The sequence below is a fragment of the Hippopotamus amphibius genome, chromosome 17 (genome assembly GCF_030028045.1).
Source record: "Hippopotamus amphibius kiboko isolate mHipAmp2 chromosome 17, mHipAmp2.hap2, whole genome shotgun sequence".
Taxonomy (NCBI): Eukaryota; Metazoa; Chordata; class Mammalia; order Artiodactyla; family Hippopotamidae; genus Hippopotamus; species Hippopotamus amphibius.
Window position 1 is genome coordinate 57,593,812 of NC_080202.1, and position 15,436 is coordinate 57,609,247.

The 15,436-nt window shown below is 58.2% G+C and overlaps 1 protein-coding gene across 2 annotated transcripts in view; it reads right to left on the reverse strand.

Annotated features, from left to right (window-relative positions):
* TMEM104 (transmembrane protein 104) overlaps window positions 1–15,436 on the reverse strand; it is a 56,638-nt gene that overhangs the window by 10,028 nt on the left and 31,174 nt on the right. For both annotated transcript variants that reach the window (XM_057716453.1, XM_057716452.1), the window contains exon 9: window positions 6,983–7,076. In XM_057716453.1, coding sequence (XP_057572436.1) covers window positions 6,983–7,076 — 94 coding nt within the window. The remainder of the gene's footprint in view (window positions 1–6,982; window positions 7,077–15,436) is intronic.

Below are 15,436 nucleotides of genomic sequence, written 5' to 3' on the forward strand. Positions count from 1 at the left end.
TGTGATCGCTGGCCTTGCTTGCAATAACGGACAACAGAGTCTCCTGGGTTTTCACTGCAGGGAGGGAATTTAAAGCCAATCTGGCTACTTTCCCATGCAGGGTCAGCCCTGTGGTTTCTGGAGGATTCTAGCTCTGAGGCCGTCATCATCATGGAGGCAGAAGAGAAGGACGTTTAAATAATCAACTTCTGGGACTGAGGTTCTACTCCAGAAGGACTCGGGGCAGAGCCTCCCCTCTTCCAAGTGTGTCGGGAGGAGCAGGTCGTGGATAAAGGGCAGGTATTTGAGTCTCTGAAGCAATCGAGTCTTAAGTATGAAATCAAGAGTTCTGGCCTTTTCATTCTTCAACTTTCCGCACCCTCAAGGCATGGCAAGTGGCGCCTGGGAGCGCAGGCTCTCAGTTCTTCACTCTTAAGCCGTCTGAGCCAGCTCAGGTTGTAATCCCTGGGAAAGCACAGCCGAGGGGCTCTGGCTGCTGGCGGACTAATCTCCTTCCCAGACACTGGAGACATAAAACTTCCACACCTTCACCTCTCCTGAAGGTCACCTCTCCTGAGGGCTGCTCGGTCCTTTCTTCTCCCTTTCTTCCTGCTACTGTCCCCGCCTCCAATTGGTATGTCGAAGCTCTAACCCCTGACGTGACTATATTTGGGGACAGGGCCTCTCAAGAGGTATTACAGGTTAAATGAGGTCATGAGGGTGGACCCTAGCCTGACGGGATACGTGCTCTTCTTAGACACCAGAGCCCGGCGCTCTCTCTGCACGCACAGAGCAAAAGCCACGTGAGGACACGGTGAGAACGTGGCCGTCTACCAGCCAGGGAGGGAGGCCTCACCAGAAACCAAGCCTGACAGCACCTTGATCTTCCGCGTCCAGCCTCCAGAACTGAGAAGATAAATTTCTGCTGTTTAAGCCACCCAGCCCGTGGTATTGTCACAGTAGCCTGCACCTAAGACAGCTATTAAGCAGTGGCTGGGTGTAGAGAAACCAGGAAGGCGAGAAAGGGGACAGGCAGTACTGTGACAACGGCGTTGGGTTGTCCTGGTCTGAATATAAATCCCAGAGCTCCAGGGTTGCTGGGGCCGCACGCGCTCTGCACACGGACATGGCTGCCAGACTGGCCGCCTGGCTGGGCTCTACCCTGGCTTGTGTGTAGCCTGACTCTGTGCAGAGGCGCCCATGACCGTGGCCCAGCAGACACCTCGCTCCGCCTGGGCCTCTTCCCCCTTCCCTTGCCCGGGTCCAGGCAGCTGGCCTGCCGACCTCCTGGCGGAGCAGGCGTCCCCACCCGACGGCCGGGTCAGCACACGTGTTGGCCACACGCAGGGCAGAGCTGCCGATGACAGGGAGGCCACTCAGAGGGGAGGTGCGGCCGGGAGGGCCACGGCCTCTGCTCGGGGCCAAGCGGAGCCCTCAGGTCACTCTTGCCACTAATGAAAGGGGTCATTTGGTGACACGTGGCTGGTCCTTCAGCAAACTTCATGTCCACCCTACCCTAAAAGCCTTAAGACAGAAGCCTTCCGTTCCTCTCCTTTCAACTGACCTGTGTCTGCAGAGAGAACTTTTAGAAAACTGAGAATCAAATTAAGACCAAGATGAGACGTGCGTGAAAAGGCTTTCCGGGCTTCCCTCCACTGGCTGTGCAACAGGGAAAGCCGACACCTGATGGCCCAGGAGAGCCCTGGACAGTGGCCCCTGGGGGGTGGGGGTGGGGCAGGGCAGCAGCAAATGCTCAGGGCCACGGCTGGCCGGAAGCTCGGAGGGGGCCCATGTGCTGCCTGCGTTTTGGGAGGGGGGTCCTCCCTGGCCCTCCGAGAAGCACCAGCTGGGTGAGGGGACAGCGGTGAAAGGCCATGAAGGAATGCAAACACCGAGCTGGCATGCTGAGGCCACAGGAGGTGGGGAGCAGATGGCCCAGGCGTAGGAGACCCCAGGCTGCTGGTGGTGACAGATCAGAGCAGTCCCACCAGGGGACACTCAGCTGAGATCAGTCATGGTTCTGGGGAGGGGAGGCGGCCATGCGGCCACAGATCATTCTGGGTTCAGGTAAAACCAGAGCCCTTCTGTTCCCAGGTGATGGTCTCCTCCTGGGGACCTTCTGCCACTCGGCTGCCACCACCAGGTCCCACCTCTCCCTGCCGGCTGGGTCTGGAAGGCAAATCTGGGGCACCTGCCAGGGGGAGGTGGGGAGAGCAGGGCTGAGAACATTCACGAGGCAGGCTCACGTTCATCCCCCAGCAGTTGGGGAGGATGGTGCTGACCCACTTTGAGGGGCACAGAGCCGGGAGTAGCGATGCGTGGCGCTGCTCTGAGCGCGCAAGCAGAGGGAAGGCAGCCCTGTGGGTCCCTGCCACCCCAGCCTGAGGAGGGCTGCTGCGCCAGAGCTGCCTTTATTAGAAAGAATTGGTTTTTTAATCACACCGAATGGGCGCCCCGAGCCGAGCCAGCTGTTCGTGTCCCCAAGTGGGAGGCGTCTGCCAGGAGGCGGGGGTTGGGGTTGGTGGTGAACAGTCTCAATGGTCCATTCAGTGGTTTGGGCCTGTGGGCACGAAGGACAGCACCGTCATCGGCGTCTCCTAAGTGTCCCTGGTCGACAAACGTCTGACAGTGGGAGCTGAGAGCTAGGAGGAAGCCCGGTCCCTCTGTGAGGTGGGCCTGCGTCTTGTTTCTCTTGGGTTCAGGCTTCTCTGAAGATGGTGAGGGTAGAGGCTGGTGGGGAGCAGGGAGGGCTCCCCGCCACGTGTTCCCCAGGGACCAGCGCAGGGGTGGGGCGGAGGGGTGGCCGCACAGAGACAGCCAGTGATGCTCCACGATCTCTCCGGGGAACACCCAGCAGCACAGCTCTTCCTGGGGGCAGCTTGGGCCACGTCCCCAATCTCTGAGCCAGCCCCAAGGGAGGCTCACTCTGAGGCCGCTCCCGGGTTGCAGTGGCCGGAGATGCTGACGGCGGGGACGCGCATGGGGCTGATGTCTGGATGCTGACCTGCTGCTGAGGCTCTGCTGACAGCGCTTCCACACGCTCCCATTTTATCTTCCGGCCTTTGCCACCACCCGACGGGGAGCCGGCCCGTCAGTGCACACTGGCAGCGGACACCGGCCGACCCGCGCACCTGGGCCGGAGCCGCGTGTTCAGAAGCAAGTGGACGGCACCGGGGGGCAGGTCAGGAAGTCTGCTGAGGCCTGGACAAGGCTCACCTGCCAGGACTCGTACACACAAGTTCAGGGGCAGCTGCAAGCCGGGTCTCCCGAACTCCAGCAGCCTGGTCTCCCCGGAACTTACTTGAGCAGCAAAAGACATGAATCAACGCTGGCGCTTGTCAGACACGTCCTGACATTCTCCCGACAAGTGGCTATCTGCAAAGGCCATCCAGCCTTTACAGCCCATCCCAGCAGCACCAGGGGCTTCCAGCACATGGCACGGCATGCGCCCTGGAGCAACCAGCTTAAAAGCTTCTCAGCTTGTCTGGAGCTCCGGGGGGCCCGGCTCGGGGTGGGGTCCCTGCACGTCTGCCCTAGCCTGATTTCAACAGATGGCAAAACAAATTCCTAATTAAGCGCAAGAACGTTTCCGGCTCAGCACATTTATTTATGATTTTCCGGTCCCTTGGGTGCTCATTCTTCCCTTGTGTCTTCCTAGAACCCAAGCCAGCTGATTGCCACCCTGAGCTCCCCGCTCGGCTCTCTTGGACCGTCTGGGCCCTAATCTGGGCAGCGGGAAGAGGCAGGGTGCGTGGGAAGGAGGGAGGTCGGGGGGCACGGCCGCACAGCTGCTGTTCAGAAGCAAAATGAAGAGGGAGCTTGTTGCAAACTCACAACTTGGCGCAGACTTGAGAGGACAGATGGGGCTCTGGTGCTCACTGCCTTTGGAGGAGTTCTAGAAAAACCACCTGCGGTCAGCTTGGGTCAGCAGAGAGACCCCCCCCCCGCCCCCCGCGACATCCCATGGGCAGGGCTCGCTCCCTCCGACAGCGGGGCTGCCTGGGGACTCCCCAGACTCCACGATCTCTGCTCCCTGTCCCCCCTCCTGCTGCCGCCCTGCTGCCTGGGGTCAGGACCAGGGAAACCCTTTCCACCGGGTCTATGAAGGAAAACGCCCGGGTGGCCCCAATGCCCTGGGCTGGGAACCGAACCCCGGGTTCAACGACACGTTAGAGAGTTGACTTCGCTGGGTGATTTGTCTTCCACTTGAGAGGGCTCTGTGTCAGAGACGGGTCTACTTTTCAAGCCCAGAGGCCTGAGTCTCTCACAAACAATTGGCCTGTGCTGTCACCCACTGCAGCTGTCACCCACAGCAGCGCCCCGGGGAGAAGGTTTGCCAAGAGGCTGCTGCCACTTGATTACCTCTTGGATCAGAGGGAGGGGAGAGGCAAGTGACTTGCAGAGACAGCGATGTCACCACCAAAATGAACGACCTTCACAAGCTGGTCTCCACCTCGTGCCCTCTCTCAAGGCCACGGCCACCTCGCTCTGCCGCATTGCAAGGGGCTGCCTCCGAGGGCCCAGGAGCTGCAGGTGGGAGACCAGAGGCGCCCCCCGCAGTCCCCTTACTGCCTTGTGGGGGGTGGGCTCTGGCTGGGAGAGGGAGAGGCAGGATGGAGTCACCGGGGGCCGGGTGGACTAAGCGGGGGGAGAGAGCAGCTGGTTTTCTAAAGCAACTGAGCGCGGCTTTCACTCCTTGAGCCCGGTTCTGGAGGAGGAGGAGGAGAACTCCAACAGCAGAACCGGGAGGGGCAGGGGCTGTTCAAGGTGCCCGAGGACCCTGTGGCCCGCTGGCAATGGGAGCTCAGCGCTGCTCCTGCAGACGGGAGCTGGGTCTGACCCGCGTCTAGGGGCACCTTGGTGTCCTGTGTCCAGACGATTGCTCTCTATGTGCTGTCAGCTGCCTCCTCTCCCTCTTACAATCTTCTCCCTTTTAATAAATACATCCCTCACCAGACGCAGACAGGATCTCGCTGTGCCAAACAGGCCCCGGGTGCTACGGAAGCCGTTAACTGTCATCATCCGGCCGGTGTCCTCCGTGGGCTGACGGGGAATCCATTGTGCCCGCTACCGCATGCCCTCCCCCTCCCTGCTCCTGCCCCCGCCGAATGACAGAACCAGCGTTTAACGAGCCCCTTCCACAGCTGATGCGGCAGATCAAGGACAGTCAACCCCGAGCCAGCCAGGGGCCAGACCCCCAGGACTTGGGGACCCAACTTCAGGGAGCAGAGGAGCTGGGACAACAGAGTTGGGCCAGGGAAGCGAGGAGGGAGAAGATTTTTCTCCAAATACTGTTTACCGAGAGAAAACTGTTCCTTCTGGAGATCACTAGGGCTTTCAAATACTTCTTATAATTAGACTTACAAGGAGAAGATTGGATGGCCAGTAATTCTGATCCCAATTTTTGGACACATCCCCTTCCTGGCACCCAAGGAGGTTCCCTTCTAGCATCTTACCCTAGAACGCACGTGAGCCTCACCGTCTAAGGAATGAGTCTGCATTTCCCCCAGGTGGTGACGCTAGTTTAACCCAGGGCTTTGGAGCTTGTGAACGAGATTTGGGAACAGCAGCCTATAGGGTCAGACTGACTGCGAGGTTAGACATGGACTCCCGCCCCGTCCAGGTGTGACAGGGTCCACCTGCTCCCTCGTCTCGGCTGGACGGTGAAGGGCAGCTCATCGAGTTAGAAGGTCCTGGAGCTCACACACCGGACGGCTCAGCCCTGCTCTCATTTGCTTGCAGGAAGGACCAAGGGTGGGAAGAAGTTACAGGCTGGTGAGTCCGGCTCAAGACAAGGCGCTGGCAGATGCCCCCCAGGGTGTGGCAGGGGCCTCCCCCTCCATGAGCTCCCGGGTTGGAGCCCCCCCCCCCCCCCAAGCTGCAGCGCCTGCTCCTGCGGGGTTGGGGGGAGGTGCTGGATGACCTGGCACCTTCCGAGTGGAGATGCACCAGGACTCCTAGGATGCAGCGGCTCCTTCTGCTGCGATCTTGGAATCCTGGCGTGAGGGAAGCCAGGGGCCCAAAGGAGCCAGACTTGCCGGAGACCATCTGCATCAGACACTGTCCTGCACGCATCACGATCTAGTGACAATGCCAGCATAGAATGAGGGGCGACGTGCACCCTGAGTCCTGCTCAGGACAGGTGCGGCGGCCATGGGAGCTGGGCAAGAGGGCCAGGAGGGAGGCCTCCCAGCCTCGGAAACCTCTGTGCTGACGGGCAGTGGGGGTCCTGGGGAGCACCCCTCGGGGGTCCTGGAGGCTGGGCAGACTGCCCCTGCCAGGCCCGTCAACCAGAACAGCAACAGCATCTTTGCTTTTAGACCAAAACAGGCATGCAAGTGACCCCAGAGCCCCATGCCGCTGGCGAGGGTGGCAGATGCACACCCTCTGGTCAGGGGTGCAGGTGGGCCAGCAGCCTGGCCCTTCTGCGTGGCTAGCAGGACAGTGTCGGGAGTGACCAGGCTCCTGACTACAGAGCTGGTATGGGGGGAGAGGGCCCCAAGCTCCCCTGAGGGCAGTGGTGCTCTCGCTCAGCAGGGCATCAGACAGCTGGAAGGTACTGTGGACGGGGTGTCTCTTCCCGCCCTGGTGGCCGGGGACATGGAGGTGGCCACCACGGCCCGCTGGGGTTTACAGCGGTGCCGCACGGCGCACCCACAAGAACGAAGAGCAGGCTGCTCTCCCCAAGGCTGACCCAGGCCTCCAGGAGCCCCGGAGCCCACCTGTGGGTTGGGGGGAACCCAGCACAGCTGGAATCAACAGTCCTGGGCTGAGCCCTGCCTCCGCCCACATGACGGGACCTCGAAAAGACTTATCTTTTTTGGTACTAAATTTCCCCACCAGTAAAAAGGCCACTGAGCACCTGCCTTCTTCTTGCCCTCGGGAGTCCACGGAGGCCTCACCGCATTCCAGCCCTGGCTGTGAGCCCATGTGGCCACGGCCCACGTGGCTGAGGCCGGGAGGAGGGGAGAAAGGGCAGACTTGAGATGTTTCTCAGACTCACCGATCCACCTCATCAGCGACGTCAGGATCTGCAGGTACTTGGTTTTCTGGACGTCAAAGAAGGTGAAGGGTCCGAGGAGGAGAGTGAAGACAGCCTGGTGATGAAAAGGAGAGTGACAGGGCGCAAAGGCTGGGCGCACGCGGCACACTGCATGTGGGGAGGGCACACCTGTGTTCACACGGCCTCCAGCCCCGGCCGGTCCTAGCCCAGGTGTGCCCCTGGAATGGCAGAGGCTCCCTAGGGTCAGACAGCATCACCTGGTGAGTTCCCAGGGCCAGGTGTCCAGCAGAAACTCAGGGCTGTGCTTCTCTGCTGTTCTTCACACTTATATCCTGAGGCTACTTTCTAGGCAAATCCCAGGTGACATCCTAGGGACGTGGTCCCACGCGCTTCTCTTTTCGGCAAGCCCTGACTGAGGGGTTGTGGGCCTGGCACTGAGCTGGCGCAAGCACAGGTTGGGAAGGCGAGGCTCCGAAACAAACACGAGGCATGCCCCGGGCCCTCACAGTTCGCTGGGAAGAAAGGGCGGGGGGCGGGGGTGGGGCGGGGACACCGCGGCCCTGATGGCGCAGCGCATGGACGGACACCATCCTGAGGGGTTCACGGGAAAGGCTCCACCAGGACGCTGCTAATCAGCAAGAGACGGGCAAGCCTGGAGCACCGGGGCCAGCGGCCCCCACGGCAAACCCGCCAGAGGAGCATCCTGGACCGAGAAGAGCAGGGGCCACCGCCGGAAGCCAGGAGTGGACAGGCGGCGGGGTGGCAGCCCGGCCAGAGGAGCCGCGGCGGCCGGCACCAGGCTCCCCGGTACTCCTCCTTTCTGGAGAGCAGGGGAAAGCCATTGTGTACTTAGGAGGAGAAAAGAAAAAAAAGAACTCAAACCCTGCCTTAGAGAACTGATCTGTGGGAAATCTGAACCTCTTTGCAAAAGAAAACAGGGGTAAATGTGGCACCGTGGAGACTGGGGCTGGGAACCAAGAGAAGGTGAGGACTTCTACGCCAAATAGGCTACTCAAGAGAGCAGAGGAATTAGAAGCTGCCGGTTGGAGTTACGACGATGGTACCATTTCCAATCTGCCACTCGGAAGCAGCGGAGGCATCAGACCTTATTAACATTTACACTGTGCCATTTCACCACGTTAATGCTAATGACACTCGCCAGAGTGCGGCAGATGGCGGAAAGTGGGGAGCAGGGCCCACTTTGGGGAGTCGGGTCTGGCCCTGTGATCGGGTAAGCACATCCCAGCGGCTCGGCCTGGCGGCCAGTCCCCGGCTCCCCTGTGTGGTGGCTGAACCCGTCCCTCCTCTTCCCGCCCCGCCCGCAAGGAGAGCAGGATGTGGGAGAGGCTGTGACCTCTCATCCAAGTCCATTATCACTGTGAGGATGAATGACAGGAAAGACTAAAGTACCATTTAAGGAAAGGCTCTAATTAGCTGGGGTGGGTAAGGCAGTCACCAGGGCTGGGTGGCTTCTGGAAAGAGCTTTCTCCTGGGAGCAGACAACCAGCCCTGCTTCCGCTCTGGAAGGAACAGCGTTTCCATCAGGTGGGGGTGATGGGGGAGGCGGAGGAAAGGGGCTCTCCGGGCAGCCCTTGCCAGTCCCCCTCCGGCCCAAGGACACAGCGAGGTGCTCTTGGCTGAGCAAGTCTGTATGCAGCACCATCAGCAAGTCATTTAGGAAAATTACCACTTCAGGGAAACTTTCCACTGATGAGTATCTCTTTTGAAGGATGGGAGAGGGACACGTCACGTGGAAGAACATGTACAAAGCCACTTGTCACAAATGTTCCCAAATGGCCCTGGCCTCCTCGACCTGGACCCTGGGGCGCCTGGGCCAAGGGCTGGGGTGTTTCACCTCTGATCTGCGATGGCCCCCCCCACCCGCCCCCCACAGAAAACGTGATGCTTCAGCTGTGGGTGCTGGACGTTTTCTTGGCGGGTGGCTTATGTGGGAGGTCAGATCTCATTGTGGAAGCCTAAAGACTGGGTTTCAGAAGCTTCCACTGCTTAAAAACAGGGAGATCACAGAACCCGCCCCACAGGCTGGCGGGGAATTCTGCTGCTATGAGCAGTATGGGGCCTCCTCTCCAGGAGGGAATCCATCTTCATCCTCCTCCTCAGCAGATGTTTATCAAGATCCTATTACAAGGGGACTTCCCTGGTGGAGCAGTGGTTAAGAATCCGCCTGCCAATGCAGGGGACATGGGTTCAATCCCTGGTCCGGGAAGATCCCACATACCACGGAGCAACTAAGCCCGTGCGCCACAACTACTGAGCCTGCACTCTAGAGCCTGCGAGCCACAACTACTGAGCCTGCAAGCCACAACTACCGAAGCCTGACAACTACCGAAGCCTGACAACTACTGAAGCCTATGAGCCTAGAGCCCATGCTCCGCAACAAGAGAAGCCACTGTACTGAGAATCCAGCATACCACAACGAAGAGTAGCCCTCACTCAGCGCAACCAGAGAAAGCCCGCACACAGCAGTGAAGACCCAACACAGCCAAAAATAAAATTAGAAGAAGAAAAAAAAAGATCCTATTACTGGGACTTCCCTGGTGGTCCAGTGGTTAAGACAACACTTCCACTGCAGGGGGCGTGGGTTCAGTCCCTGGTTGGGGAACTAAGATCCCACATGCTGTGAACTGCAACCAAAAAAAAAAGATCCTGCTACACATGAGGCCCCACTTTGCACAAGCCTGTAGGATGGGACCCCACCGAGAGCACCCCTCGTTTAAAGGGACCAAGCACACAGACACACCGCCCAGAACAGAGCTGGAAGCGTATGCAAGGTGACCATTGAGTGCCAGCGAGCGTGAGTTGGGCTGAGCACGAGGGTCCACCCTGCCGGGCTCTCTCGAGTCCAGTTCTATCCTCAGGGTGGGGACTGATGGTGAAGGGCTCTTTGGGAAGATGTGGCCAACAGCTGTGACATCTGGGACTGGAGGGCAGCTGGGATGTGCTTTCTTTTTTACCCCCGCTCTGGAGCACGGACTGACCACAGGCTCAGGAAGGCGCAGGGCCGACAGCTGAACAGCAGCCCTCACGCAGGGCGGAGCCCACGCAGCCCGGACGGAGACACAGCACAAGCTGGGGCTAATTAAGGAACAGGTGTCCTCTGCAAATTAGTTCCTGTCAGACTCGGCATCCGGGTGGGGAAGGACAGAGGATTCGGCGTGGCGGCATGTGCGGTCTCAACGTGGTGTGGCTGCGAGGTCTTGGGGAAGAAACAGCCCCACATCCCGATGGTCCAGTGGGGCCAGTGTGCATCTCTGAACGCTGAACAGCCAAGCGTGGCACCTTCTGCTTTCCCTTTTCCTTTTTTTGGCACACGGGCTTAGTTGCTCCACGGCATGTGGGATCTTCCTGGAGCTGGGATCGAACCCGTGACCTCTGCATTGGCAGGCGGATTCTTAACCACTGCTCCACCTAGGAAGCCCCTCCCTTTTCTTTTACACAAAGAAGAAATAAAAAAGCCAAGAGACAGCCTGTCCTCCTGGGTCTCCTCTTCCGGCCTGGATGACATGATAAACCACCTGCCTCCTGAGCAATTTCCCAGCACCCAAACGCAGGGATCAGGTCAGGCTCTGTCTCTGTTCAAGGACTCTCCCAGCCTGACTCATGACAGGAGGCAGGGATGCCAACTGCTGCAGCCCAACGTGTTTCTTAAAACCAAAAGAACACTTCTTTGGTTTCTAATGAAACCTTTAAACTGGTCCCTGGGAACAAAGCAACCAGTGGAGGGTGCAAACAGGGCTGCTCGTGTGTCTCTCTCTTCCCTCTGGTGAGTTTAGACGTGCACCAAAGGCCCCACGGCAACCCTGCCGGTCCTGATGGACAGGAGGCAGCTCACGTCCCCATCCATCCTGCCGACTGTTTCCCTGCACATCCGTGCCCCCCATGGGACTGAGGGACCGTGCACTCGCCTGACGGGTGGGGCGGGCAGGGAGGACCCCATTTCTCCAGCCTCTGCCAGACATGAGACCCGGTGACAGGGGAATAAAGACCGTCCTAACTCGCAGCTCCCGGCCCACCGGAGGCCAAAGTCAGTGTCTTAGAGACGCAGGGAAGGCTGGGTGGGCTGTGCTCTGAGATTCTCGGGATAGGAGGTTCCCTGGACAGGACAATGGTTTGGCTGAGACCCTGATGTATAGACGCTCATGCCTGCAGGAGCTGGCTGGCTTTGGGGAGCCTAAGGCTCGTCTCTAACTGAGCCACTGCCTTCCTCTTGGGAAAAAGCTGCAGCTACGGGATGGGAGAGAGGAACACATGTGGTGCTGCTTCAGAGAGCATCTTTCTTTTTTTAAATTTTTTTTTAATTTTTAATTTTTTACAATAAACTGCATATATTTAGAGTGTACAACTTGGTATCCCAATCTCCCAATTCATTCCCCCCCCCAACCCTCCCCGCTTTCCCCACTTGGTGTCCATATGTTTGTTCTCTACATCTGGGTCTCTATTTCTGCCTTGCAAACCGGTTGATTTGTACCATTTTTCTAGATTCTGCATGTATGCCTTAATATACAATACTTGTCTTCCTCTTTCTGACTTACTTTGCTCTGTACAACAGTCTGTAGGTCCATCCATGTCTCTAAAAATGTCCCAGTTTCATTGCTTTTTATAGCTGAGTAATATTCCATTGTATATATGTACCACATCTTCTTTACCCATTCATCTGTGGATGGACATTTAGGTTGCTTCCATGTCCTGGCTATTGTAAACAGTGCTGCAACGAACACTGGAGTGCATGTGTCTTTTTGAATGATGGTGTTCTCTGGGTATATGCCCAGCAGTGGGACTGCTGGGTCATATGGTAGTCAGAGAACATCTTTCAATCGAGGACTCTAGCTCAGAAGTGCAGAGGCTGAGCTGTACTCACTGCCCTTGGAGAGGAGAGACTCCAACGCAGCTCAATCTTGCTTCACGCTCAAAATGAGCCTGGGATTGGCGACGTGCTATGTCCTTTGCTTAATGGTGCAAAATGGGAAAGCGGGGGCCAGTCAGCATCTGGGCATAGAAGTAAAGTAGCTCACCACCGGTCTCCCTGCCCCCAAATGTCTCTGCAAGTTTAGCTGGTCAGAGAATGAAAGTGTTAATTTGGTGGGAATCCCAAATGACACGCCAGGGTACCTGGGTGCTAAGTCTCTGGGCCCCACCTTCTGCCTATGGATCTATCACGCCAGCCTCAGCCCCGTCCTCCTCTTACACTGCCACTGGGACACTGTAAGACACTCCCAGCTGCCGCTCCTGTTAACCACCCATCACATCAAAGGGGTCCCGTGACGAGGTCGCCGCCTGGGGCTGCAGACGCCCCTGTGCTTCCCAAAGTGCTCACACACGCACGGTTGCACGTCACGCTCGTGGCCCTCTGTGAGGTCACCGGGCAGCGGACGATGTCTCATTTTACTGATGAGGGGGCCGAGGGACTGGTGAGGTTGGGTGACAGGGTAAGAAAGCAGCAGAGGGCACTGGGAGCCTCCTGACCCTGTCCCCCCGCCGCTGTGATCCACACCCTGCAGCCTGCGTGAGGCTGTTTTCCCCGCTGACACCTCCCCTCCCCACATCAAGCTAATTCTCACCCTCGTGCCTTTACCCTCGTGATTCCTCCTGCGGGCAAAGACTTTCCTCTCTGCCTTCCTTTCTCCTATCACCTTTCAAGCCCTGCTCAACTGCCAGTCTCCCCCGCAAGCTCCTCCAAACGTTTTAATCCTCGCCGGGGGCTTCGGACCACATCACCAAGCACACGGTCAGGACCATGTCACTTAATTCTTGCAGGTTCTGCGTTGCTCCTTGTTCCTGGGTTGGTTTGGTGCCCCCAGCGGAGTGGAAGCACCGTGAGGACAAGCTCTGCATCTCTCAGCTCATGTGAGATGCTCAGTAAGTAGGCACTTGCAGAACACACTGAATCTGGTGGAGGAAGTGCCTGGTAGCCTGCACGGCGGGAAGAAGCCACCCCAGTCTGGCCGACTCGCCTTGTACCCTCTACCAGGCGGTGTCTGAGCTGGCAGAGCACGTGGCATGCAAGTGCGCAGAAGTCACCTGCTCTGCTGGGACGCAGTTCACTTCATCAGGGAAAAAACTCTCTTCCCAAAACTGTTGTGAAATCAACACGCTTTGATTTAGGAAGAGTGCGTGGAAACGGCATGGCTCCGAGCATGCCGCTGGTTCAGGGGAGAGTGACATGCAGCCCCGAAAGAGAGGCAAAGGCCCGGCTGAGACGAGCCCGGGTACTTGGCTGCCCGCCGTCAGCAGCGTGTCCCAGGACCCCCACGGAGGAAGGGGCGATGTCTTAGAAGAAACCTGAAGTTAAGAACCTAAAGGTCTTCAGAGGAGGGGCTCTTCCCACTCGGTTCCCTAACAGCCACAGACCAGCCAGCCACCAGTTCTCGCAAAACAAAACGAAAGCCCCCAGTGCTGCCTGCTGTCCTCTTTCCTCCTGCTGGGAGGACGCGGAGTGCACCACGGCTTCTGACTAGAACTTAAACTTGGATGAAATTCAACAAAACCCGTAAGCCCATCTCACGCCCCTTGCAGACGGGCTAGGGGTGGGGGGAGGAGACAAGGGAGCACTGTTCTTGGAGGAAAGGGAAGCAGGAGAGAATGACGTGCTGAAGTGACGGCCACCATACAGGACAAGCGTCCTAACAACCTCTGGGCAACTCCACGGGACAAACAGCGATACCCCAATCACCTCCTGCAGCCAGTGACAGTGAGAAAACATTCTAGAAGAGAAGCAGCACAGTCAGCGACTGCTGACCCGACAGGGGAGGGTCCCTTCCAGCCCTGCCCCCAACCTAGACGTAAAGCGAAGGTGGGGGGTCCGGGGGGACAAAGGCCAAATGGTCAGGGAAGCCGGAAGTGGCCCCCGAGGCACCACTTCTGTGGTGTTCTGTCGTTCCCAGCCCGAGAGAGGCCTTGGAACTGAAGGAGGTAACACCCTGCCCGGCGGGGTAACCGGCTGGAGAGCCAGCCCTCAGAGTGCCTGCTTAGCGACTTATTTCCCTCTAAAAATAAGCATCTTTTTGGTTTATCTGTGGCTCCCATGGTGTAGTGAGGTGGAGCTTCCCAGAGACAAGAATTTAGACATCAGCAGCTTTCTCTCACTCCAGCGGTCAGCTCCTGGAGTTCCAACATAAAAGGCCAGCAGATCTACTTGGTGCCTTCTTGCTCTAGGACTGGGGTAGGGGGTGGGGGGGACTGAGACGTCTCTGTTAATCTAGCAGCGGTGACCAAGCAACAAGCATTGGAAGGGTGAAAGGCGCTACGCTGCCTGATCTACCTCAACACACAGCGACCCGTGGGGTGACCACCCCGTACACGGCCCGGGGAGCCGGTTCACGTGGAGGTGGCCTCACACTGAGGCCACGGCTGAGCGCTGCGGACCCGTCCTGGAGGTTATTTCAAAGGACAAAGGAAACGGGTGCCCCGATGACAGGGCTGTCCTTGTTGGGAGCGAGGGGTTAAGAGTTAGTTGGGGTTAACAGCAACTCAGCGTGAACCCGTTCCTAAGTGGGGACTGAACTTTCAACGCGTCCTTGGAGTGCGGTGAAGACACATTCAAGGAGTCTATTTTTACTTCTCAAGTGGCTGTGAACGTTTTGGTTTGGGAGTTTGTATTTTCCCAACTTGAATGACAAAGTCTGGCGACCCAGCCAGGAGAAGGAGGTTGAGCTCTGAGGCAGCGGGGGACAGCGGAGGGACCGGAGGCTTCGGGGCCACATGCTCAGGGCAGCGGTTTGCACCGTGACGTTGCCCCAGCTAACGGCGAGACCCCGGAGCACTTGCAAACTTCCCAGAGCACGTTATGTGTGCAGAGAAGGTACTCGATAAACATCAGCCCCGGCCGTGTGACCCCAACAAGATCAGCACACCCTGGCGTTATCACACCTCGTCCATCCTCCCAAACATCCCGGAAGCGGGATTTGAAACAACTGAAGCCAAGTGAGGACCTCTGGCCACAGAACGCTCGGTCAGTACTGTTCCTATTGGACTTGTATCACCTCCACCCCAAGCGCTCTTCAGGGGAGTTCAAGTTCTCCCCACCCAAGCATGAAAGACCAGTCATCACGCAGAAGATGACCGTGAGGGAATGAGAACAGGTGGTGGGGCTGAAGCCATGTCGGCTGCTTGTGCGCCGGACGCCGTGAGCCACCAGCACAGTTTATCTGCCAAAACCCTGCGACGAGAGGCATCGTGCCACCTGGAGGAGGCCACCTGAAGCCTGCAGAAGGACCGGCACACTCACGGGAAACTCAGAAGGAGGTTTCAGAAATGACAACCTTCCCTGACAGGGCAGGGAGGGGGCTGACCCCAAAAGCGTGAGGAGCCCTGTTGTGGGAGGGGGCTCCTGCCAGGACAGGCTGCTGGGCTTCCGACGACCAAGCCAGCCACGATGGGGACGCTGCCAACCTCTTACTCATCGATCCCTCCAATATGGTTACCTGCTGGAGAAGG